Source organism: Penaeus vannamei, chromosome 17 (assembly GCF_042767895.1).
Source record: "Penaeus vannamei isolate JL-2024 chromosome 17, ASM4276789v1, whole genome shotgun sequence".
NCBI lineage: Eukaryota > Metazoa > Arthropoda > Malacostraca > Decapoda > Penaeidae > Penaeus > Penaeus vannamei.
The window spans coordinates 6,982,133-7,009,632 of NC_091565.1; the positions used below are offsets into that span (position 1 = coordinate 6,982,133).

The window sequence follows — 27,500 nt, forward strand, 5'->3', positions numbered from 1 at the left end:
TTGCTGACCGTCACTCTAGGTCACTGCCGTCTTCCTATTTTACGGGTGCCTTGTGTCTCTCTTCTCTCGCTTGACTCAGTGTCGTTCCCTTCCTCTTTATCCTCCCCCCCTTCTCCCTACCTCCCCCTTTCCCCCTTGCCGCCTCCCTCCCTTCCCCCTACCTCCTCCCTTTCCCCCCTGCCTGCTCCCTCCCTTCCCCCTACCTCCCCCTTTCCCCCTTGCCGCCTCCCTCCCTTTCCCCCCTGCCTCCCCCCTCCCTTCCCGCTGCCGCCCCCCGCCCCCGCCGCCATTCCCAGCGCCGAAGGAGACGCTCTGTCATTCAGGGAAGGAATGCCGTAAACGCTAATAGTCCCCTTTATTATGAGCGCAACGGCAACCGTAAACCATATTAAGGCCCACGACTGTATTTACCGCGCACTCTGGCGCCGTTTACTCGCCCATATAAATAAATTGGTTGCGGCGGCGGCGGCGGCGGCGGCGGCGGCGACGTGCTCCCGGTTGTCGCCGACGACAGCAGCGGCGACGGCGACTTCTCGGGGGTAAGGAGTCGCTTGTTTTGGTTTTGGTGTTGGAGAGCGGGCGGAGGGCGGGAGGGGGGAGGGGGGAGGGTGCGTTCGAAGGAAGAAGTAAAATGGAATCAGGTCATTCAAGAGAAAAATAAAGATGAAATAAAAGTCGGATGGGAAACGTGTCATTTGGAGTGATTGGTCTTCGGAAAGGAGCTCCACGGCTGGCGCTGATTCGGTCTTTTCTTCTTTTTCGCCATTTTTTTCGTCTCTTTTTCTTTTTTATTTTAGTGTTGTCCCATGATATTCTTCCTCCTTCCCTTTGCTATTCCTCCCCTTCTTCTCCCCTGTCTCCTCCAAGTTCCTCCCTCCTCCTCTCCTTCCCGTCCCGCCTCCTCCGAGTCCTTTTTTGCGCGCGTGTGCGTGCCCGCGCCGCTCTGTTATGGCGGGGTAATGTGGACGGCGCTGTCCTATTTGGAATTTACGCGGCAAAAAACGCGTCTGTTACACGGGCCCGGCGGTGTGGCCACTCTCTTAATTGCCGCGGACGGAGGGATCCCCGAGTGCGAGGGCCGCTCGGGGAGCCTCCGCCGCCGCCGCCGCCGTCCGGGCACACCTCCCGGGCGCGGGTGGCGGGGGCGGGAGGGGCGGCGGGCGGGCTGCGTGCTGGGCGACGCTCGCTGGACGCCGGGCAGCAGCGTCGGCCCGCTTCCATCCCGCCCGCCCGGACGGCCTTCCTGGGGCTGCTTTATTATCATGAGGCTGTGCATTCTTTGACTCGGGCTCCTGCGTGTGCGAGCCTCGCGAGCTATGTATCAAATGCCTCATTACAAGCTGCCAGAGACGCTGTCGTCATCTCCTAATTGATTTTATGCTAATGGCGTGCTTCATCATCGAACAGAATTATGAGGCAGTTTAAATAAACAGCAGAGATACTCAGATAAGAAATCCTGAAGGCCCAGTGTGCGGGAAGGAGCGACTCACGCAAGCAGCTGGAGGCGGAGATCGCTTGCTGGCGTGATACTCGAGGCTCGAGCGCGCGGCGGAGGCGCTGGGGGCCGGTGCTCCCGCGGGCCCGCAGCCACGACTCGGCTGGGCCTCCGTCCTCGAGAAATGTGGCCTCGTCGGCGGCACGAAACTCATTTGACCGCGCTCTAAATGGCCAATTAATTGGCTCCTTAATTGCCAGATTGTGGTTTTGGTGGAATGATTTTTTTTTTCTCTAGAGCGAAAAGAATTCTCTGAAATTTAATGCCTTTTTTAAATTCACGGCGAGTCCTACCACGGCATGTGCTAATAACCGTCCTTGTTCCCCAGGTGCGCGTGGTGCTCCGCGTGTCCCCCGCCGTGTCCCTCGCGGAGGGCGAAGCCGAGGTGGTGACCCTGGACAAGCGGCGGCGACAGGTGACCCTCGTTGACCCGCAGACCCGCCAGGCCCAGGAGTCCCGTGTGGGTGTGGCGGCCCCCAAGATGTTCGCCTTCGACCAGGTCTACACGCAGGAAGACTCCCAGGTGAGACGCCCCGCGCGCAGGGAGTGCTCCTGACGGGAAACTTTAGCTTCGCGCTAAACTCTTGACTCTGGTTGTCGTGTTATTGTTATTTTCGTTAATGAGACAGTTTGATATAAAAGATATATATTATATATTCTTATTTATTCCTTTGTATTGCCAACAGAATGAAGTGGTGTCCGGGGCCGTGGTGGACGTGCTGCACGCTGTCCTGGCCGGCAACGACGGGTGCGTGCTGTGCTTCGGCGGCGCCTCCCTCGGGAAGACGTACACCATGCTGGGCTCTCACACAGGCCCCGGGGAGCTCGGCGTGATGCCCTCGACGGTGGCGTGGCTGTACAGGGCGATCGTGGAGCAGAAGGCGAAGAGCGGCGCGAGGTTCAGCGTGAGGGTGTCGGCGGTGGCCGTCGACGCGGCCGGAGCTTTGTTCACTGATCTCCTCGCCGAATACGCACAAGGTGAGAGGCCGTTGCCTTTGCTCTGTGCGCGTCGCTTTGAAATTATTCGTAGGTGGCCACTTTGGTTCATTAAAGTGCTGAAAGTTAATGAATTATTGTCCACTCTCCAGATGGCGAGGCTTCCCCCAGTGCATTGCTCCGAGACTCGACCGGCGGCTACCTGTCCTCGGTGGCTGAGCTGCGTGCGCCCTCGCCGGAGGCCGCGGCCCATTACCTCGACGTCGCGATTGCTGCGCGGGCCTCGCACGCGCAGGTGCAGTCCGGCCAGCAGCAGGCTCCGGCCCCGGGCTCGGCCACGCTCCTCTACACATTGCATATTTACCAGTATGCTGTAGACAAATCAGGCAAAGGAGGAGGCAAGTTTATACTTTTTTTTGACTACGTTGTGTAGGCGTTCATGTAAACAAAAGTTCTTCATTTATGTTATAGACATATACGGGACTGTCCATTTGGATTTTCTGTAGGGATTAACGGATATTTTTTCCAGTTGTGGGCGGTCGAAGTCGCCTGCACATGATAGATGTCGGAGACCTGAGTGGCAGCGGGGGCGGCATGTCCCTCTCCGCTCTCACCTCGGTCCTTCTCGCAATCTTCAACGGCCAACGATACCTGCCTCACAGGGAGAACAAGCTGACTATGTTGCTGAAAGAGGCACTTGGCTCGGTCACTTGCCACGCAGCCATGGTAGTGCACATATCCCCTTCCCCGAGGCACGTGCAGCACACGCTCGCCACGCTACAACTGGCCTCGCGCGTCCACCGGATGAGGCGCAAGAAGTTGAGGGTCAGTCTCTCTCTTTCTTTAGGTTTAATACTTTTGTAAATGGGAAATGGCCGAATGGTGACATTGGTGATTATTTAGTAGTTTTTAAAATTAATTGTATCATACAATTTACCATTTATATCTCTCCTCAGGGTCTCGGGGGCTCAAACTCCGGCGGCAGTTCTGAAGGGTCGCACAGTAGATCCTCAGGCGGTGACACTTCTGCAGGATCCTCATCGATGGACTTCTCCTCCTCAGAGCAGTCATGTGATACAGTCATTTACATTGGTGGAGGAGGACCAGGAGATGCAACGGACAATGAGCACCCTCCTGTCTTCATGCCCCATCACACCAACCAACAAATGTGGCCCATTGCCCGACTCCGGTCCATGGAACACCTGCGCCCCCATTCAGCATCACCCACACCTGCACATACACGCCGTGCTGCCTCGGCTAGCCCCACGCCCACGTCACGATCTGTTCCAAATGGGCGGTCTCACGTAAAACCTCTTCCTCCTCCAAGGACAGTCAGCAACACCAGCAGCCCAGCGAACAGTGGAAAGTCCCCGGGTGGAAATTTTATTCGGCACCAGCCAGGGGTCAGCAAAGTGTCATACAACAACAACACTGGGCAGCAACCCCTCCTCTCATCATTCAAACCACAGGTCACCCTTGGGCCCCTCGTCCCAGGCGATCTCAGACATTTTAACTATAATGCTTATGAGGAGCCTAATAACATGGTTCCCATATTCCAGAGATCTCGTCTCCCTATCCCTGCACACCAGCTTCAGCAACAAAGACAGCTGCAGCTTCAAAATGTACAGCAGCAGCAACAACAGCAGCAGCAACAGCAGCAGCAACAACAATATCAACAGTATCAACAACAATATCAGCAACAACAGCAACAGAAGCAGCAGCAACAACAACAACAACAGCAACAACAACAGCAGCAGCAACAGCAGCAGCAACAACAGCAGCAACCACAACAACAGCAGCAACTTATTCAAAATCAGCAACTTAAACAAGAGTTCCAGCAGTTGCAGCATCAGCATATACAGCAACATCAAAAGCAAATTCACCATCAGCAGCTTCAGGTTCAGCAGTTGCAGCAGCAGTTTCATCAACAGCAACAGCAGGGTCGTGCCAGCTCAAAGGCTGCTGCTGATGGAGTTGTTTCTGATGAACAGTGGATTGATGGGCCACGTGTCCATAAATCACGCGTTGCAGCTGCACAGAAGTTAAAAACCAACAAATCAGAGACTTGGGTTGATGGGCCTCAGGTAACACCAGCAGGATATGGTTTTATGGATGACCACAAGAAAACCATGATTGAGAGGTGGGTAGCAGTCCAGACAGCACAGGTTGTGCAGCAGCTAGAGCAACAACAGACTGTACCAGCCCAAGCACCAGCACAGACTTCTGCAACCCAGCAGCAGTTCACACATCTCACACAGTTCCGTACTTGTGAAGAATCAACACTAGACAGTGACCAAGACACCCTAAGTGAAGATCCTCCATCTGGCCCTGGACGACCAGCTGGCCCTGATGCTGCCTTGCCACCGCAGCCAAATCTGATAGAGGAACTTGAGAGAAAGAATCTTATTCCTTCAGAAGATCCCGAAGAGGAGAAGAGTGAAGACCTGAAGCCAACCCCCAGTGAGAGTGAATCCCCCGTAAAGGAATCTCTGATTGAGGAGAAGAGCAGTGAGCCACAGTGCTCCCCTGATGAGGAGTCTGGGGCTGAAGAGCCTTCCATTGATGATATCTGTTCCCAGTGTGAAGCTTTGGCTGAAGAGTGTGAGGAGCTGAGCTCACTTCTGTCATGTGAGGAGGAAGAATGTAAACGTCAAGCACATCTTGGTCTTGGTAAGGAACCTTTATTTGTACTTAATTATGAGCAGTTATTTTCATATTGAATGTTATAATTTAGAATTTCAATTTCTCTTGATGGAAAACATAATATGTAACGTAAAAAATTATGCAACCCACATATATTTGGAAAAAAATATATATGCCTTATTTTTCAAACAGCCACTGTGTTAGAAGAACCTGAATTAGAGGCAGCTGTAGCAGCTGAGGAAGCAAATGGACTGCAGGGTGAAGGTGATGAGGAAACTGGTCAGGATGGAGACGACGTTAGTTCAACCCCCAGACGTGGCTGGGTGAGACGATCCATAGCATCCTCAGGCACACATCACTCCACGGAACTCATTGAAGTCCAAGTTCCAGATTATCCTATCATAACTGTTGACTGTAGTATTCAAGTAAGTTTCTTACCAGTGTCATGTTTTTCTACACCAATTGGTAATAATGATTACTTTGAGTTATCTTTTAAAGTGTACCCCACTTATATGATGTTCAAATATATTTTGGCTGTACAGGTATGTGAAGAAGATATTGTGCGAGCTCTCGCAGACACTCCCTGCCAGAGTGAGGTGATGAGTGTTGAAACCAGTGATGACCACCCTCTCAGAGTTCTGTCTGAAGAAAATTTGACATGTGCATCCACATTCACAGGTATGAACAACATTTTCTAGGTTGCTGGTCATTTATTACTCCTGCTTGTCTTCATATATATTTTTTTATGATTTGATTTCAAATTAAATTGTGTACTGTCAGACAGACTCCAAAGATTCATTCTAATCATTTCTTGATTTTTCAGACTCGTACTCTCAGATGGGTGAAACTGGGGACGAGGATGACTCTGATGAGGATGATTCTCGGCCATTTAGTTTGTTTGAAGTTACAGACTATGGTAGAGTCTGTCAGGATCTTAGTTTAGCTCTTCAGTCTGATGTGGCTAACAGGAACCTGCATGAACTAGCGAAGATTCATGATTTGTACAGAACACTTGCGCGTCAAAGTCCTCGGGTTCACACAGGTGGACCAAAGTTGCAAGCTGCCACCCTTGCAGAAATCCTTGCCAACAGCCGAGACTCATTACTTGAGGATCAGAAGCCACCCCTAGAAGATGACAGTATATGCAGTGAACCTGTTCAGGCAGAAGGGAAACTGTGTCAGCACTGTAACAAAAAGCGTCTTCGTCATGGCGACAGCATCCTGAAACTAGAGTCAGCCCTGAGGAGCAAGTCGCAGTGGCTAAGCCGACCCCTAGACACATTTGAGGACTCAGCAAGTGATAAATGCATTGGAACAGATGACCTGGATTTCCCTGAAGATCACTGTACATGTGATGTACAAAGTGATTTGGTACCATACATCCCTTCTATGTTCTTCAATTTTTCTTCCATGCAAAGTCCCGATGGTTCATCAAACCCAAGCATAAAGCAGCATGTGTCTGAAACTAGTATAAATTTAAAGGATGCACCATTGGCTGATTCCACAGAAAAGTTAGCAGACCGTGTTCCCATAAATGGCGTTTCTTTGCCAGAATTTATAGAAGATGTCGAAGCTAATGTTGTTCTTTGCAACCCAGTGCAATATGATTACAGCAAAGATGAAGATGTTATTGATGTGAATGATGAGCGAACGGTTACTGGGAAAAGTGATAATGAAAGTGACTGTGTTAGTAACATAAGTGAAGATTCAGAATATATGATGCAGACTTCAAAACTTTCAAAATTCCTCTGTGTAGGCGTTGGTAGAAGTAAAACTAAAGCTCCATATAAGGTAGCAAAACAAAATAATAATAAGATAGTTGAGAACAAGAAAAATATCTCAAAAATCAAAGATTCCAAAGTAAAAACTCCTGCTAAAAGTAGAGAAAATTCTAAATCTCCCGATCGCAATTCAAAAAACTTGATAAAGTCTCCCTCACGAGTGGTCTCACAAAGTGCAGCTAAGCAAAGTGTTGGCAGGCGAGGGGAAACAGGATCAGTACGCACACGTTGGGGTAAGTCAGCTCGTGTCGGGGCAATTAAACCCCCAGCTGTAGGTATGAGGGGAAATTACCGCTACACGTGTACCCTGATGTACCCCCCTGATGCCCCCACACCCACGGAAGGATACGACTCTGGTCATGATTCAGGTGCTGCAACTCAGGGGAGTGCAACCCCCCTGGAAAACAGTAAGGCATGGAGGACTGGTCAGAATCTACAGCCCCAGCACCACCACCAGCATCACCACCAGCATCACCAGCACCACCAACATCACCATCCAGCAGCAAATAGTGGGTCCTTAGGCACCAACCCTTCCTTAGGTGAATCCTCTGGATATGAGAGCATCCCTCGAGACTCTGAGTGTTCCTCATTTAGTTCCTCCCAGGATTCTGAGATGGATGAAGAACATAGACGAGACGCTCAGGCCCAGTCTCAAGCTCTCCAGCAACAACAGCCTCAGCCTCAGCCTAAACCTCAGGCAACAGATGATTTATCAAAAGTTCAAGTTGAGGAATGGTCAGAGGAGGATGTGAAGAGATACGAAGGCCGCCCTAGAGCAGCAGACATACCTCAGTTGAGGGCGTCACGTCAGCAAATTCTATCTCTTAAAACTATCCAGAGAGCCCTAAAAGCTGACTTAGCTCAGGCTAAAGGGAATTTGAATGTTCCTTCGGATTCCTGGAGCTACGAACGTAAGTCAAACGTACGTATGCAACTGCACATTTTTTGTTTTTTTGTAGATGTAATTTTTCATTATTTTAAGTTTCAAAAGCTACTTGGTTTTAATAGGTAGATTGTGACTTTGAAATAGTTCTTAGAAACTTCCTGTTGAATTAGCACAGAACAAAACTGTAGAAGTACCATCCCATAGAGTGTTTTACTATGCAGTATGGTAGTCTATCCTTTTAGATAATGGCATTGCAGTATCCTTCTACAGCATTAAGTAAAGACCTGGTTAGTTTTTACACCAGAATTGATAAGGTCTATATTATAATAATGTACAATGTATATAGTATATTCACCATCTTTGTCATTGAAAAATAGTATGAAAATCATATGCAGATTAATATCCTAAAAGTGTGTTTCTGATTGCCCCATTTTCACTTTACAGTACACATAAAGGAGGACTCGCCGATGGATCATCGCACCTTTGTGGAAGCGCTTGCGAGGGAGACGGTTATCTTGCAGAAGCGCGTTGCAGCCGCCCGGAGTCGTGTCCTTGTTGTTACAGCTTTTCTGCCTAGACAGCGACGTGAAACTCTGATCAACTGACATTGGGGGCTGTGGAAGCGCAACGTGTTTTATTCCTGTGTTATTTAACCATCTCAATTCAAACATTTTCAAGTTGGTCTTGATATCTTTTGCAATCAAAGAAAATTTTTCTTCAGGAAATGTATATGAATATTTGTCCCTTTGCCATTAGTGTAATTTGCATCTTAAAATATATTTGTGTGATTATCTATAAAAGCAATTATGATTATTGCATTTAATCTGTCCAGCTCAGGTCCTAGGTCTGTATCTTTGTTCTGTACATGTGCTAAGGATCAAGGAAGATATTTACTAAAAATTTGGGAAATATATAAAACTCCTGTATTATTCTATGCCCATGATCTCATTTGCAATAATAATAATTATGAAATGGGTTTCAGATGAAAATGAGATTTTTGACTCGGTTTCCAGATAATATTGCCTTCAAAGAAATTTCCTTATTAGGCATCAGCAAATTCGTAACTGCCAAGCTGTGTATATCTATGAAAGCAAGCTTCTAGCCTTGGACATATTGACATGTGACTATTTTGTAATTATAGACCGTTTGACTTTATTTCATGACATTTATTAAACAACTTTTTGTATTCTTTTTACCAACAACACAGTCCCAATTGATGTACTTTGTGGCAATAGTGAAGAAAACAATGCCATAGGGTAAACAATGTGAAATTGATCATGGATCACTTTTATTCAATGGAAAATGGGATTGCACTATTTACATTACCATTAATTTAGGCAATTTATTTTTGCCATTGTAAACCTTATAAAATAGTTAGTCCTTATTCCATATAATATATAATATAAATGGATTTAGTGATTCCATTTTTCAATTTATTGGTGATCTATGAGCAATTTGGTTATTGTTTAGTCTAAGTCAATAGCCTAGCTTCTTGGTGAATGTGATTCTTATTGTATATTTGTGAGCAATTGTTTCCTGCATACAGGTGATTATGCAGGATTATCTCAGTTGCATAATGTGTGATTTACTTGAATTAAATGCACAGAATACACAGTAATATATATTGAATGTACATTGGTAGATAGTTAATTTACATAGTGAGGTTTGTCCACAAACAGAAATTACAGAGAGGTATGTATGAACTGTATCTCTTTTCTATATTTATAAAGGTGGTCTTTTGCCAGCATAGTCATGTATTGTGTAAAATAAAAATGATTGTTTAGTTATAAAAGTCCTTTTGTTTCCTGTCACATTTTTGTAAGACATTCCAACACTTTAAAGGTTGTTGTTAGCCTAATTTTTTGGATATCCTTAATTTTTATTTGTTTTTTGTTTATTTTTGAAAGGTGTATTATTCAAAGCCTTATTTTTTTTCTTGATACTATAATTAAAATTCAACTTTTCTCATATGTGCGCATTGTGAAAAGCACATAACACCTTTCTGTTTGCAGTTTTTACTTGGAAAAAATGTTATATAATACCTTTTTTATAGTATCTGTTACTTTCAGAAAAACAAAGCAAGCACTATATCTGAAATGAACAAACAAAGTAAGCACTGAAATGTACATGAATTTCAGCAAAATTTGCTAACTAAAACTAACTACAGAAAGATGATACACAATGAAATGGATTTGGGATGAAGATTAACCTGCTGCAGATCTAAATGCACCTCTTAAAGAGGAATCACATATGAAATGTGCGAGAAAGGTGAATGAAATGTCATCATACTATAATGAGATTTATTAGGATAATGAATGTGCAAAGGAGTCACTTGGGGCAGCCAGCTTCCCTCACACCTACACGATTAACCAATCATCACATTGTCCATCCTTCAAATCTTGCATTTCCATCAAGCTCAAATTCCTTCCAGTATTCATATATGGTATTGGTGTTCAATATGGCTCATTTTCCCCATTTACATCAAAGAAAAAAAAGAATCATCACAGAGGCTCAAAATCACAGATCTACTAGTCTTGTGCATGAAAATGAACTGCATATGAACCCCATAACTAAAGTTTGAGAGTAGTTAATATCACGTTCATCAACTAGGAATGAGCTGCTGGAAACTCCCAAATTTTGCAGTCAGTAATATGATATAGTAAAACAATTCAATAATATCCAATTATCCAGAGCCTTTAGTTCAGTATACCCCAAAAATCATAAAATTCACCTTTAGAAGAGTTCATATCTTTTTTGATAGCAAAGAAAAAAGCAACAGGCAACATGGTCTAATAAGTACAGTTCATTAAACATATGTCATTGACCTCAGAAATCAACACATTCAATTTTAACTATGGAAGAAAGTATAATTGTAAATGTGGAAAAAAAAGCTAATACTATTTACTAACGAAAGGATTTTATGACTTCTGGACTACAAGACACATCACTCTTACAAAATCAGGCTATCACAATTCTGGAAAAGAAAGAACTCATTGGCACATAAATCATTATATACAGCTATAGCATGATTTGAAAATGAGACAAGATCAGCAATTATGAGCCACAGAGAGAAAAAAGTCTCACTTAAAGCTCTACTCATTTACAAATTGAATTAAAGGTTCTAGCGTCAAAGATCACTAACGATGAACAAATAATTTTTTTTCGAGTCCACAATATTTGCAACACAGATTAAAGCCTGAATAAGCCTCAAAGACTCAAAATAGCTGCTCCTGTCAAAGACATGTAATGGTGGAAGATCCCGCCCAGCTGCCCCAACAGTCAGCACAAGCAAGTCATTGCAACAGTCACTGGGTCCTCAAATCTTATTTCAGTATTTATGAGCTTAACCATAATTTGGATCCACTCGTGTCATGATGGTTTTACACGTCAACAATAAATCCAGAAAAAAATTAATAATTTAGTTGAAAGCAATGATATATGGCAAGTGCATTCTAATCACAAATTCCCTAATTGCCTTGTCTGAGCACCTGCTTATGGCCATGCAGTCAATGAGGTCAAACTTGTAGGACTCAAACCATGATCCATAGATTCAATTTTTGACAGGAATTCTAGGATCAAGAGAGAAGTAAAGCATCAGGAAGCATGGTAATAAAAAAGAAGTGAAATAATTAAAAATGTATTAGACTTTAATACATATCAGTATATGGTTAAACTGTATTACAACTGTTTCACCCTTATCTATTATACATCCTTTATCAGCAGCATTTTGAAAACTTCTTACATTTGATTATCATACCATAAAAGAACAGTAGTGTTGCTAAGCTTGTTGACTATGCACACTGAAGGCTATTTAACATGGTAGGATATAATCAGTTACTTTGAGCTTTGGGTAATACTTTGTTAAGCTCAAATTCTGTGTTGAAAAAGAGAGAACTTGTGCCTTTCAAATATGTATATTTGCATATGTATGTATATATATACATACATTTTATGTCATTATACACAGGTATGTATATGTATGTATGTGTGTATATGTGTGTAAGTGTATGTATATGTATATGTATATGTATGTATATGTAAATGTATGTTTCTGTATATGTATGTTTATGTGCATGTATGTTTATGTGCATGTATGTTTATGTGCATGTATGTGTATGTATATGTATGTGTATGTATATGTATGTAAAAGTATGCATGTATATGTATGTATGTATGTCTCTTTATATATATATATATATATATATATATATATATATATATATATATATATATATATATATATACATACACACATACATATACATATATATACACACATAAACATATATATCCATGTACATGCATATACACACAAATACATAAGCATACATACATACATACATATCCTGAAGCTCAAACTTGCTGATGATCTCATAAATTGTGATAAGCTCAGTCATTGTTAAGAGCTCATTTTGAGAATATCAAGTGATCCTTAACAAGTTGGTCTATCAACACAATCATGCTAAAAACCCATTGAATTAATGAAGGTGGTGGGGTTAAGTAACTTATCTGATGCATATAAAAATTACCTGGTTGTATTAATAAAAAGAACTTTAGTATCCATGACCACTGAGAAAAAAAGAGCATTTATGTACATCAACTATATTACAAACACAGCACTATCTTACATTCCAAGTCTGCATTCACACAAAGCCATCAGGCGCATGGGAATCTTCTGGAATGGTGGGCCCCACACATCCATCTATACTTGTCTCAAATGACCATTATGGTCATACCACACCAGATGATCATCAGAGTCAGAGGCATTGCAATCAGTTCCATTCAGACCCAAGTCAACAATTGAATAAGATGTAGAGCAACTGTATAGTTACAAGAGACCAGTGAAAACCAATCACATTAGTATCATTATGTCAGCTAAAGGGGTTACAAACAAAGGCATATAAGACTATCATGGTGTCACCTCCAAGCACAATTGACTAGCTCCCAGCCCCTAATAATATGAGTTATACTATTGTTAATAATCATATCATCTTTATTGGGAATTAATATTTAACTTCACATTTTTTTCCAAGAGAAGAGAGTAGACCATGCAGGAGAAACTGAAGGTAGGCAGCAAGAAACAAGTGTAAACTCCTTTAGTTAACATGAACTGCACCCCTAATGGCACATTTGCTGCTCCTTAACATCCTACAATTGGTTTATAATATTTCACTTTGCCAGGATAAGCCATATCTATGTTATCAATAATCACAAAGTAATCTATCACACAAAGATTGCCAAGTAAGCAAATATGTCAGTAAAAACTACTGGTAAAACTATGGTAGAACCACCTGGCACCACAATGTTGAGGAGTCAATCCAACCTTGAGTCACGTTCTCTCAACCAACGCACTCATTCATAAATTCACAATTTTACACACAATAGCCTTGTCCTTGTTTATTATTCTTATAAGCACTTCACCTTCCAAGGACATATTTTCTATAATTTTGTGCCAAAACTGTCATGGGCAGATTCTATTTCCATAATTCTTAAAGAAATATTGTGTACATCTAGATACAACAGTATTCATAAAATTAGCAACTGTTGGCCAACTATATTTCCTATTCTAATATCAATTAGTAAAATCTGAGTCATTTATATTTTACAGAGCTTTTTTTATTATTATTTCAGTTGTTTTCAAAATTTCTAATTACAAAATCTTTTCTCATTTCTTTTTTGAGCCAATCAAAGGTTCAATAAAATTAATTTTTCTGCCACACCCCCTAACCCCAACCCTATCCCCAAAACACCCGCCATTTTCACCTCCACATATAGTATTATCATTAAGGTGGTGGTTCAGACTTTGGAGAAGATGCTCCTGAATTCTGGGTCTCGGCACGCTTGATGTACAGGTTGAGGAGCTTCAACTTGGATCCTGTGAGACTCTCTAAGTGTGGTCGCATTGCATCCTCTCCCACGGCATTATGCAATGCTACCATGCAGAACACTGAAGCCTTGCGTACACAAGACTCCTTGTTGTCATATGCCTGTAAATAATAGAATAGATATGATTATAGCAATGCCTTCATTTTGTCCATATGTAGAGGAGTACATGATAGCCACACTTCCAATTAATCCCAATGAACAATTTGAGATAAGTTCTCTTGCCTTATGATAATTTTTCATGTTCTCACTGAAAGAAAATGTGCATCATTCTAATCCTCAGATCATTTCCAAAATATGTGAACGGTTTTGTCATCATGAAACCCAATTTAGTTCATTTTTTTTTCTTCGTATATGATTTTACTACCACAGATTCTTGTTTCAATGACTGATAACACAAAACATCAACATCACACACAAAGGTAATTTGCAAAACTATCAGGGAAATTGTACAAAACAACATAACCACATTTCTTGAATCCTAAAAAGATGTATCTGATATATATGAAATATTTCTTTCAAAGCTCATTGCTCATTGCAATCTCATATGATTCTATATCAAATATAAGTCAACTCATTTAAAATTCACTTATAATGCAAGCAGGTCAGAAGATTTAATTCTATAGAAGCTCAGCTACAGTATCAATAAAAGCTAGGAAAAAAGCATTCAAGAGTACTCAAAAAGCCCTTTGTGGTAGTACAACCTCAGTCTAAGCAACTGTGCTTAAGCTGATGCATGTAATGTAATTCCCTAGTTTTTAAAATCATGCTTAACACAATTGGCTTGTTCTTTTCCCATAACAGTATGTGATAGGTAAACACTATACTGCAATTTTATACAGCTGCTCATAACATTATTTTGTCAAATTTATGCACATCTCTCAAAAATCTGCCTGCCTCATTATCAAGACACAGACAGAGTCAAAAGGGGGTACTTAGGAACACACTCAGCACTATACAGAAGTCGGTTTATCAGTGTTACACACAATAAAATATGACAGCATCTATAATTCAGTGCAAAATCCTGTTTTTGCTTTGTGGCAGAGGTTCATGTTAGTTTAGAGGCATCTGGTAGCATATGACTGCATTGAAAAATAAATAAAACAATAAATTTCAAATATCTTCCAGTAACTGGTCATCTCATATAAAAAATCCCAGTTTAAAAAATTGACAAAGACAAACAATTTCAAAAAGACCTATGGAACATTACATAAAGAAATGAGAACATAAGAGAACATATCATCCTCATTCATCATGACAGAAAGGAAATACTGTCGGCCTCTTCATATCTTTAGAAAAATGGATGCCAGGCTGTGGAACCTGTCTCAGCACGATTATACTTTCCATGAACATGTTAGCAATCTATTTACCCACTAAAACTACTTTCAGTAAGTTAAGACATAAGATATTTACTGGCAAGAGGCAACATGAATTACAAGATTACAGTGATTTCTGCTACTCTGTTGAATATTTATGTGCATTATAATGCGTGTCATAAATTAACCAAAACATAATTTATTACATAAACCACAAAGTAGCATTACAATAAAACTACATTTGCACTGATACATCTTACAAATCTATTTTGTGAATATTCCATTCAATAAGGAAATATGGCTTGTGGTAACACCAGTAAATACAACTAACACTACGAATTTCCTTCTGGGTCTGGGGAAAAGGTGAATGCATAGTGTCTAACTAATCTTCAAATAAAAATGATGACAACCTTTTATAACAATTTAATTTGTCTGCTAAGTTTAAGCTTTGTTGCCAAAGATATACATGTGCTCCATTTTCTTCATACAGAAAATTTATACCTGATTTTTTAATTTTGAAAAGCATTTAATTATCTATTTGTAAAGTGACCCTTTAAAAAATCTATGGCTGGATCTCTAATATTTCTATCTAGAATAAAAAAAAGAAAGAAAACAAAAATGTGTAATGAAGGAAGCATCTCCAACAACAATTTAATGTAGAGTTTTTTCAGTTACATGTAAACATTGAGAACATACTGTAAAGATCAAACATCACAAGTTGCAAAAACTGTCATTATAGCATGTCTCATAATTTTGTTTTGTATGGCAGATCACCCACCCTGTACCTGGAGCAGATCAAAATATTTGGCATTTACACCAATTCTTAAATTTTTTTTCAGTCAGGAAAGTCAATAATAAATCTTAAAGACATCAATCCTTTCCAGATGATTAAAAAACAAAAACAAAAAACAAACATATAGAGCCAACTACGATAAAGGTAAGCAAGACTCAAAAAGCAAAATAAAATATAAACTTTTTCAAACTGCATGTGCAAGGAAAGGCAGCAGTTGCTACACGTAATGCACATTTAAACATATGACTAAATACTCATCATAACAGTATTTAAGAATCCTACAATGATTACAGATTGGGTATCTATTTATTGCCCATTATCAGCATAATATCATGACTGAGATGGAATGTAACTTGCAGTATAAAACAACTATTAAGAACTACTCAAACTTTACCAAAAGGAGAATTGTGTCTATTAATCACACTGGAAAGAATCTAAAAGCAATCCCTGCTTGTTTTTTTAATACATTCTTTTCAGTAAATTTCCCAATTCTAAGTCCAACCCCCATTTTTTTGAGGGAAGGAGGGAGGGACAAAAAATTCTCAATGTATATCAAATAATTTCATCCTGAAGGCTCTGATGCCTGTGGATATACTTCAACAAGTGAAAATGCTACGTCAGCTTCAGTGATGGGGTGTGAGGGGGAACCAAAGAAAGTGTTCTGCAGTGTTCTAACAGTGACTTGTGAACCAAAGCTTGGTGGGGGTGGGGGGCAACTGCTTGCTCCTGGAGAGTATAATCTGAGACACGCTTTGTTCTTATTCTTCCAGCCATGTGAAATTAGGCACCTACTGTCATGCAAATATCTTAAGAAAAACAAAATAAAAAACAAAAAGAACAACTGAACTCATCATAAACCATGAAAGTTATGGAAGTCCTATCAGATTCATCCTGATTGACACTCATAACAGTCATCAGAATCAAATAAGTCATGCTTACCAGCTGAAGAGGCAAAGATGAAAAGAAAGACAGAATGTAAATGATGCTATTGAGTGTACCTTAAAAATTCCAGTGTACACTTTTAAGTCAGTAAACAAATGACCTTTTTACATGGTGTTTGTCTTCTTCAAAATTAGAAAAAAATAAGAACTAGGAGTAGAAAAATCCTTCCACATGAAAGGGTTAAATCACACTCCCACTGTCTAAGCTACCAAAATTATTTTTTTCTCTCCTCTTCTGAAAAAAACATCAACTATCAAAATACTCCAAACACATTCCTATTTACAGTATGGAGCAACATGAAAACAAGATGTAAAGGAAGTGAACCAATTTCTTTTTTTACTGAAAAAAGAAAGAGTGGTGTTAGGAGAATCCACAGCATGTAAAATATCATCATAGTAAATGATCAAATTAGCATTTTACTTTTTGTACAATAGCAAGTTATCAAAGCTGGTCATGGCTGTTTTCTTTATTTTTTGTATTTTTAATAGACAAAGACAAGCACTGTAAAGCCTCTTTATGTTCATTTCATCATTATCATAATGTCGCCGTCTCCCAAGAACTGAACCAGTATATCTGCCAATTGGTTACTGAACACAAAGCAGAAATATACGAGTTTTTGCTGATGATTCTTTAAGTTCTCAGATTTCTTTTTTTTTTTTTAATTCTGAAAGCTTTCCAATTTACTGTTATTATCAATAACAACTTGTTTCTATCAAACCACCTGTAATGGTTATCTGTGTCACATGTATCTATCCTCATGCATTTGTGTATATGATTAAAGGCATCTTATTATCATTAAGCTTTGGTCAGTATTGTTTAATCATCCACTGTATATAATACCTGTAATATTAATCAGGGATGACGCAGGAATTTTGTGAGTTTAAAGCTGGTGCAGTAGGCTGGAAATTATCTAGATAATTAGTCATGAGAAAGTCTCAGACTTGTGAGAGTAATATGAAACAAGTCAATTCCCTCTCCCTTGGGCTCAGCTGATCTGACAAAACTAAATCCTAAATTGCACAACTCCAACTAGTCTTTGCTTTGGAATTTCATAGTGCTACAGAACTATACTCTACAATACTAATTAAATGTCTTGTTACATAGATATGGCCTCTTAAAAGAAAAAAAAATCAAATGGAATAAAATAAATAAAATAATAATGCAGTTACACTTTACAGACCTTAATGAGTCCAGGCATGATTTCAGGCAATGCTGCAGCAACAATGGATGGTTGATGGGCTTCAACCAGTTTATTGAGCATTTTGATGGCCGCTTGATTCACTGGATATTCTCCCATTTGAATAAGAGGCTTCAACACCCGAATCACGACCTCAGGAGGAAGGATTTCTGCTACAGTTCCCGCACAAACCTAATGATCAGAAAAAATATCATTAGACAAGACAAGTTGACATAGGTTGTAGTCTATCACCAGCACATAAATTTAAACAAGACATACTACATTTAATAAAGTCATAATATATAGTGATTATCTCTCCCTCTGCTATAGAACACTTACACTTGCTGCTCGAAGGACTTCCTTTTCTTTGTCAGCATGTGCATTAAGGACCCTAAGGATGATAAGCTCCGAAAAACTAAGGAAGTGATGCACAAGTGGACTTCTCCTCATCATCTCTGTCAGAACGGCTAGCACCAGGGCACGCTGACCTCCATCGTCACACACAAGACTCTCTAACAACAACCTCAGCACAGCACGGAAATTCTCATTCCAGACTAGAGTGGAGCCTGTGCGCGCTAGTCGTATTAGAGATGTCAGCGCGGCACGCTTTTCTGCTGTGCGTCCCTCCTCTGTGTTACCTAGCTCTGCCACAACACCAGACATTACCTCTGCATCACTCTCCTGTCCATCTCCTGGAATTGTGACAAAAAGCATTATTTTCAGTCCATTTTGACCCACTGATGCTGCAATTCCATAAATGAACATACACTGTCCATTTCAGTTTTATTTTATATTTTCTTTTACACAAAGATGGCTCCCACACAGCTTTAGTCACCAAGTAGTCAATTAATAGGCCTACCTGTCATCCTCCTCTTTCCATGAAAAAAAGGTTTTACCTTTTAAACTATCATCTTTACATTTCATTAACAACAATATCACTATCATCATTAATAACAACATTGTAAGGGTAATACTAATAGAAAAAAGAAGAAAATTTAAGGATTTGAGGTGAGCAGGTGAGGGCAAGTTGGCCTATTCACTGACTCCTTAGCAACTATATCCACCGAATTGGACAGCACATGTTCCTGCATCAGTGGGTTAAACCTCTCATCTTCACACAGCTAATCAATTTTCATCATTCACTAGTCTTCATCACAATGGATTTATCACTGAGTAAAATAATTAACAACACTGGAATTCTATTACACAAGAAACTACAGAATGACCCATATAAAATAAATGGAGAAAAATGAAAAATATCAGGTTGCTTCAAGAATACTCTCTTTCCATAAAGAGAATATTTAGTTTAAATATTCTTCATTAAAATAATAATAACAGAAAAAAGAAGACACAAAAAGAAAATAATCACAACTCAATTTCAGCACATTGCACAGTAGCATCCAATGTGCAAGACGTAGCATGCAGGCAACTTAGGCTTACTGACCCCTGAACCAAAAAGGAGAAGCCAAATCAAAAAATACCTCTACCGAGATCATCGTCTGTGAGGGTGTCGAGTCCATTTCTTGAAGAGTCAGACATCATGGAGAGGTTGCGATGTGTGGGTGACGAAACGCTTGAAGATCTCCCCGAGAGGATGCCATTGGTATCCTCCACACCCTTGTCGTCTACGGTATCTATAGTGCGAAGGTCGCCTCCACCAGCTGATAATTGACTAATCCCAGAGTCCTGTCGGAGGAATACCTAGTTTCTGTTGGTTCTATTCTTTCAAAAAATGATTTCTGTACTTTGAGGAAAGGAGTCTGATCGTCTTTTTTTGAGAGGAGACAATGCTTCAAACTCTTATTATAGTCATAACGTACATATCAATTTCATATATGCTTTTATTAAGAAAACTGTTGCATTTATAATAATGCAATGTTTCATGATTGACACACATTAATATAAGTGAAAACAAAAAAAGTTAAGATTATATTATTGAAAACTTAAAATATATACAAAAAGGACTCCTTCAAATTCTTTTTTTTCTTTTAATCTGCAAAGATCTGGTATTCTCACCTGTGACGTCGAATCTCTATGTTTTTCTAAACTATCTCTGCGACTACTTAAATCCAGGTCGAAGCTATAGTTCTGGATCTCTGCTGTTGTGCGTTTCAAACTCCTAAAATGTAGGAAAGTAATTCTCAAAAATAGGTCACACACACACACACACACACAAAAACAATTACAACAAATTAATCAAAGTACTAATACACTGATGAAACCATTATAAATCACTGACAAACCAACATACCTATATACTTCTTCTGGGTTAAGATTTTCCGTATCATCAAAGTCAATGGTATTGTGTCGTGATGACCGGTGCGAGCGTGGGAGTGAGGTATTTGGGCTCTGAAGCACGGGAGTCCCGCCAGCACTGGGAGGTGTACGGGTGGGCAGGGAAGAGGGTGAGGCATCCAAACTGGCCGCTCTCTTCAAGTGGCTCTGGATGATCTGCGACGCTGTGCTTTGGCAGGCAGAAGGCAGCTGCTGCAAAAGTGCTGTGAATTCTGTGATGTTGCAGTTGAACATGGCGATAAAGCACGCTGAAGCTGCCCGCCGGATGTCTAGGGACTTCTGATCAGCAGTCCAGGTAAGGATCTTGGCCAGTGCCATTGGAGTGTCGGGGGATGCTGTGAGGTCACCGCGGTCCATCACATCCACCAGACACTTGAGGTACGTCAGCGTTGCCACCTTCACCTTGGAGTTTGGAGTTTGAGCTTGGTCCACTAGAAATCTCATTAGAACGATGAATTGTTGATCACATGGGAATGAGTCTCTGAAAAGAAAAGAAAAGGAAGCATGCATTACAATTCAAGCTAATCCCTCTGCTTTCATTTGACAAAATCTTTTTATCATCAATGTACAAAGACAAGGATGATAAAAACAATAATCACAATAGTAATATGTAATATGAAAAAGAGAGCAAAGCAAATAATAGATAACGAGAGAGAAGAAAAAGAAAAAATCCACTTACCTGACTAAATCTAAGGTTTTGTGGATCTTGGTCTGCACAGATCCCAGCAGATCTGATCCCAATTTGTTAAGCAACCTTGTAAGTAGAATATAAAGCCAATCACCCAGGTCAGCTTTGTGTACCATGATCAGCTCCATCAAGGTGTCCAGGAAGAGTGTGAACACCTTCGTGTGAGCATCCATGAACATTTTGGTAAAGATCTCAGTGACCCTCTTCAGCTCAGATCCAGTGAGCATGTGTGAGCCACGTAGGAATGCCTGAAGAGCCATCAAGCCTTCTTTTCGATCACCCCAGTGTGTTGACGCGCAGTTAAGGATGATGTCGCTCACGTCCTGCATCTGGAAACCACAGAGATGTGGAATGAATAGTATGTTCTTAAGATGGGGAAAACTGCTTCTGAGAGACACCAGAGAAAAAGGAAAGAAGAGTGAAAGAAAAAATGATATTTGCATCTTCATGTCAAAGTATACAATACAGATGTCACTTAATTTCTCAATATAACATACTTACCTTAATTTGTAAAACACAGATTTTTTTTAAGCAATACTTCTATGATGATACTCTAAGAATACTTTTTCCCTTTCAACAACAACAAAAAAAAGACGTTAAAAATTAAATGTAAATTATCATCAATCACAAACTCTAATCTCAAGACATGTCTACTGATGCTGAAGCATATAGTTGGCTAACATGCCAATTCTGAAAGGTGTTCACACAAAACTACAATGAAAAGTGTTCGCTATTTGATATTCAGCCTCCATATATATTAGACAAAAGAACATGAAACATACAAGAACAAAAAAACAACAAAAAAACAAAAACAAAATGCAAAAAATAGCTTTATTTCTGATGCCACTGACAATGGAGGCATCCTTATAAGATAGGAATAATCATGCAGTATTAATTCTTTTAGTACTGCAAGCTTATTAGGAAATTATATATTTAAACTGACTGAAACTTTTTAAAACACCAAATTATATGAATAAGCATGACACAGGATGAAATACACGAAAAAGGACAAACAGAAATGTTCACAAATAAAAATCCAAAAGTAGTTAATCCAGGATTTAAATAAACCTGAGACCATTTCATGTACATTTTTTTCTTTATCATTTACCTACAGTTCAGTATGTAATGGCTATAGGGAACTAATTATGTGAGGGAACTCCTTGTTCAATGTCCACTTACTAGGATTGAATAAAACAGAAAACTTAAAAAGACACAAGGAAATAAAATCATAATTATCAGCCACTCCATCGACGTTAAAAATAAAAAAAACAAAAATAAACGGACGGACTAACACATACGGTGTTGTATTACTTCCAGACAACAGGCATAGAACTCAAGGCCTTGTGCAAGGAGGAAAACATATATCAATAAAAAGAACAAGAAAAAATATATATAAAAAAGAAAAAGAACTTGTCCTGTTATCTAGAAGTCACACATCTAAAGACTCTATAGACAGGGGGAGGAGGAAGCTAAAATGAGGAAATCTACTCAATGAAATCATCTCACCTTAACTGTTGGCTCCCACACTTCCTTGAGAATACGTTGTTGTGATCCGTACCAGAATTGCTAGGGTACGGCAAGAAGAGAACCATTGATAAGCTACATACAAAAAAAAAATCAAACGCAAAACACCATCTGCAACAGAATCAAATGTGGCAACCAGGCTATCAACAGATGTCTGTATAACCTTTGGAAGATTTTCCCATTGGTATAGTGATGGGCCAGAATGCAAAAAGGAGAATGAACTACATTACAAAATAAATAATACACTACAATGAACATTCATGCATTGAACAGCCTCATTGCCAACATAACTGATAGGAGGGAGGGGATATGGGGGTTCATGTACATTTATTGCCCCAAGCTAGTACATCATGGTATAGCTGTCTAATATGGAAAGAGAAAAGGAGGGGGGGAATACCATGGTATGGGATAATACCATGGCACTGTAGTAGTACTGAATCTTACATAGCTACAATAATTCATGCAGATAAAATGTCTTCCTTGAATCTAGCATTCTAAAAAGTATTAGTCTTTGAAAAGCCATCTCTCATGACGTAATGCAGAATTTCACATAAACAACACACAATTACGACTATAAAATCATGACACAGAAGGCAACATTTAGATATGTAAATGCAAAAGGAAAAGAAGCACTTTAAATTTTTTTCAAAAAATATAAAATAGTGGCTCAAAATCAGCCCTCTGAATAAATCTTACATTGGCCAATGTCCTAAAAAGATGAGCTTTAATAAAGTTGCCATGTCTGCTCACTCTTGGGTTTATTTACTCTTAATTAGCTATCTATGTACTGCATAATGTCTTAGTATTACCATGTCTTTTAATCTTTTTTGGACATCATGTAATAATCATTATAAGCAACACATCACAAGACACTAACTTTTCTCATTCAAAATGGGATGGAGTCTTCAATAACTTAGTTGGAGCAGGAGAACTCATTGCAAGGAATGCATAATTTATCAGCATTCACATTGAAGTTTAAAGCCTTGTAATTTACCACAAAAACAATGCATGTTTAGCTTTTAAAGCATAACTATCCCCATAACTAAGTCTGCAGTTGCTATATTAAGACTGCACACTATAAAACTGCCGTAAGCTTGCTCAGTATTCACGCGCACTGTCCATAATGCTGTTCTCCTGCCTGCCCTCAGGTTCTTGAGACTCCAAAATTGGCGGACCAACTTACATCACTTCTCCTACAGGAGTCAAAGGAACGTTCAGAGCAAATACTGGAGGTCTCGCTATCGTTGTCAGATTGGTCCTCAAAGGCTTTACTGTACATCTTTCTGTTTGGAGAACGCTGTGTGCGGAGATTTGGTTACTAGGCAAGCAATGGGAAATAATTATCATAAAAATTAACAACTTAGAAGTTAGTAAGAAGCAATGCCAATTAGCATGGATTCTTTATCAATGTAAGGTATTTTATCCACATTTTTTAAGATTTTGTTTCTGTAAGAAAAACAGAGAAAAAAAAATGTACTGCAAATATTAGTGTGGAAATTCAAATAACAAGATCATGAACTTCCTTACAAAAGTGACAAAACATCATTACGAGTAACAACAATAATAACAATAAACAAAAAGTATAAATATACACAGATGTATTTCACTACCTCAACTACAGAGCAATTCATTATGACAGTATCACCAAAAACACAAAAGAGTAAAAAGGAAGGAAGGGTTTAATCTAGCCACAGAGATAAAAAGAAGAAGAAGAAGAAGAAGAAAAAAAAAAGGGCGAAAATATTCTACATACAGTTTACAATTAGAGCGTAGTAATACAAAAAGCTTTCTACAAATTACACAAAGAGAAATGTGAAACAACTAAAAGGGGATCTAAAAACCTCTGTCAACAAAATCCCTTCCTTCCTAGCTTGCAGCAGTACCCAGCCAACTAGTGCATGTGCAACCAACCAGTGATAAGAAGCCGTGAGTGAGTGTTACAGTGATGGTCTGACATGACCAACGGTTAAGTGTGTGCCACTAAAAAGCTGACTAGTAAGCAATGTAGAATAAAAAAAATCTAGTGTACCTTAGTTATCAATTTGAACCTTGTGAAAGCTTTATAAGCTACTGCACATATTATAGCAACTTGTAGCTAATAAAATAAAAAATAGTCTATATCTATTTCATTTGAATCTAATAAAAAGTTATTCAGCTAAAGCCAAAAGCAGAGCACTGAAACAAATAAAAGTTTCATGATAATGAAAACCAAATTTACTTTTCATCTTTATAATACTAATGTTTAAAATCCATATACAAAACACAAAACCAGTCTTTTAGAAAATGATGAAGATAATACTAGAAATAACTTTTCTGTGCAACGAATTACTTAGCTCTCATGCTTACATCCTCACAAGCCTTCACTCACTCTAGACATACATACAGCTAATACTCAAGTAATCCGACTCTAGTGAATATAAATAAAAACAAACAGGTATCTACAGTGACATATATCACACACAACAAAATAAAGGTGCTATAAACAGGTGATACCTTTAATTATTTATTTGTAAACATTACACTAGGTGAATTTAACATTCAGTGGTAATGTGGAAACAGGCAAATACAAAAAGGTATTTAAAAAGAAACAAGGCTCATCTTACAAGGAAATCTCATCTACAGTTTAATTTTGTCTGATCTTTTTAATAACTTACAGGTTGACGGTAAGCCTGGAACTCTCCTCCAGCTCTATCACATCGATCAACCCTACCAGGGTAGTTTGATCTTTCACGCTGTTTAAATGAGAGTTCACATCCTAATTGCTGACACATGAAAGGTTGACATATATGTAGACAGACTGGTACATAATCAATACATTATGAAATATACTTGATTGGCTTCATCTACTTCTTCACACCACACTTGCAAATACATTGTAAGACTCACACGAAGCTAGGCATTATACCCCAATTGCATTGTTTGATGTAAAACTCAAATATTCAACAAGTTTCTTTCATTCCTTAACTAATTTAAAAATGAAAAAATAAATAATTTCTAAAAACATCCCCTTTCTCTCCAAAACAAAGGCATTATCTCCTTCCTTACAGTTATTTATCTCTTGTTCTCCCATTTCATCTGAATATCCAGAAACCTGCAACTGATTATAATGTTGATGTCTCTCAAACATTTGCAAAATCTCCATTCTCTAACGGTCAGACACACAGACATGAACTGACTGTCTCACTCTTGTGCAGACATACATGCAAAAAATATACATACATATAAACATTCAATCTTTCAAAAACATTTGTTCATAAATGTACAGGACTCCTTAAATTCTCATTCCACAAATTTTCACTAGAAATGCAAATTCTGTTGAATTATTGAAGAGTTATCATTTAAATCCACAAAAAATATTAAAATCAAAAAGTGGAAAAAAAGGGTTCATGAACCAACTACACCTGAAATATTTCTACCACAATAAAAAAAAAGAAGTAAAAGTAAGATGAGAAATGAACAAAATTAGAGACTAGCATCAGTGATCTTAACAGAGCAAAGAGAAGGAATATTTTGTTAAATATTTTATCTCATTTTAGTAAAATTTGGAGAAGTTCAACACAAAACCAATTTAAAAAGGGAATTCATTGCAAAATTGATTTTATGACGGACAATACATTCCCACAGGAAAGCTCTTATATCATTCAAGCACGATACAGTAAAAGTATGTTAAAAGAAACTAACAAAGAAGTTAAACGTTCATCAACAGTAAGAAAATATTGTATAATATAGAATAAAATAATAAACAGACTTAAGAGCCTCCTTTCCCACATGGAAAAAGTTCCTTTCTATTGCTATTCCTTATGATCACAATAAGAATACAACTGGGGAAAACAGTATATAGAAAAGGCAATAAGAAGTACAGTACAGTATAGTGAGAAGAATCCAAGAAAAAAAAAAACTATTCAAAGGAAATCAACACAGAAAAAACAAGGATGAAAGAGGGGGGTGGGAAATAAAGAGTATGGTGGACTGTTTGCTAAAACATAAGGAGTACTAAGCATTCATGTACATATAATGAAGGAAGCATTAAGAATGTTTATGTATAATATCTTTTAAAAGTCATATATATACCAACAAGTTTTGTAGATAGAGACTAAAAGAGAAAAAAACTAAAACAATGAAAACCTTTAAAATTTAGTTTATTGATAGACAAACTCTAAAATATTTAGCTCTACAACTATAAAGCAAAGCTATATTTGCCAAAGATATATAAGGGAAGCATTTCTGTAGAAATAAGCTAAAAGTAAGCATTTACAATATATATTTCACATGTGATATAGATATAGCAGTGTAGTCTTTTATGTATATAAACTGTTTACTGAGGATGATGATATTCAGATGCACATGCACCACATGGTAGGTACTCACAAGGACTCCTCCTCCTGGTGGCAGACTCACCAGTGCGTCAGCTAACGCACTCTCTGCTTCGCGACTCTGTTGTAGGATCTTCTGGGCCATGACCTGTCGAGATTTCCCTGGTACCTGGGGAGGCATTTCTGAGGCACCTGGAATTGCAGTTGGAAATGTACATTTCTTTGCTGGACCCCAGTACTGTAAATATCTACAACCAGGATATTGTGCACCCAAGATCTTGCATATATACTGTGGATGATGTATTGCTATGGAATCATAAAGCCTTGAATGCAATACCACTTAAAAGATGTCCATAAAGAAAGCATATATATTTTCTTTAACAATACAATAATAACATTAGAGTTACAGTCACTTTAATCAACTCACTGTTCATTTTGTAGATTTCTGGGATAATCTTTAAATAAAAAAATAAGATGAAGATGAAGAAGAAGAAAAAGAAAAAAACAACTGGCACATACCTGAGATGGATCTTGAACGAGACTTTGATGGTGAAATACCACTCAGCCCACTGTAACGGCTAGGTGAAGGTTCTCGCGAAGTACCAGTGGAACGTGGAATTCCACTCCTGCGTCTAGAGCGGCCTAAGGTACCTGAGTCTCCAGGTGAAGAGTATGTTGCATAACTAAGTCTGGATGAGGGGGATCCACTGCGACTACCAGCTGTACAAGTAGAATGTTAATGCCTTCAGTCATAGGAAGAGAAAAATAAAAATACACAAAATATCTAAAATTAGTAAAAGGAAGACAGAAAAAAAGAAAAATAAATAA

The 27,500-nt window shown here is 39.1% G+C and overlaps 2 protein-coding genes across 26 annotated transcripts in view; one reads left to right on the forward strand and one right to left on the reverse strand.

Annotated features, from left to right (window-relative positions):
• Nucleotides 1-9,533, forward strand: part of LOC113824009 (uncharacterized) — a 1,204,662-nt gene extending 1,195,129 nt beyond the window's left edge. For 4 of the 5 annotated variants that reach the window (XM_070131819.1, XM_070131817.1, XM_070131818.1 and 1 more), the window contains 9 exons: nt 1,824-2,018; nt 2,182-2,473; nt 2,584-2,829; nt 2,961-3,256; nt 3,388-5,101; nt 5,267-5,499; nt 5,617-5,752; nt 5,898-7,777; nt 8,186-9,533. In XM_070131819.1, coding sequence (XP_069987920.1) covers nt 1,824-2,018; nt 2,182-2,473; nt 2,584-2,829; nt 2,961-3,256; nt 3,388-5,101; nt 5,267-5,499; nt 5,617-5,752; nt 5,898-7,777; nt 8,186-8,194 — 5,001 coding nt within the window. In that variant the 3' untranslated portion in view covers nt 8,195-9,533. The remainder of the gene's footprint in view (nt 1-1,823; nt 2,019-2,181; nt 2,474-2,583; nt 2,830-2,960; nt 3,257-3,387; nt 5,102-5,266; nt 5,500-5,616; nt 5,753-5,897; nt 7,778-8,185) is intronic. The other variant, XM_070131821.1, reaches the window with a different exon arrangement.
• Nucleotides 9,534-10,027: 494 nt separating this feature from the next.
• chb (chromosome bows) overlaps nt 10,028-27,500 on the reverse strand; it is a 133,841-nt gene continuing 116,368 nt past the window's right edge. For 5 of the 21 annotated variants that reach the window (XM_070131832.1, XM_070131824.1, XM_070131841.1 and 2 more), the window contains 12 exons: nt 27,192-27,392; nt 26,728-26,864; nt 25,014-25,091; nt 23,543-23,656; nt 22,342-22,401; nt 20,827-21,164; nt 20,104-20,628; nt 19,869-19,971; nt 19,334-19,553; nt 18,192-18,544; nt 17,856-18,044; nt 10,028-13,728 (listed from right to left, as the gene is read on the reverse strand). In XM_070131832.1, coding sequence (XP_069987933.1) covers nt 13,525-13,728; nt 17,856-18,044; nt 18,192-18,544; nt 19,334-19,553; nt 19,869-19,971; nt 20,104-20,628; nt 20,827-21,164; nt 22,342-22,401; nt 23,543-23,656; nt 25,014-25,091; nt 26,728-26,864; nt 27,192-27,392 — 2,522 coding nt within the window. In that variant the 3' untranslated portion in view covers nt 10,028-13,524. The remainder of the gene's footprint in view (nt 13,729-17,855; nt 18,045-18,191; nt 18,545-19,333; nt 19,554-19,868; nt 19,972-20,103; nt 20,629-20,826; nt 21,165-22,341; nt 22,402-23,542; nt 23,657-25,013; nt 25,092-26,727; nt 26,865-27,191; nt 27,393-27,500) is intronic. The other 16 variants (XM_070131839.1, XM_070131833.1, XM_070131830.1 and 13 more) reach the window with 11 other exon arrangements.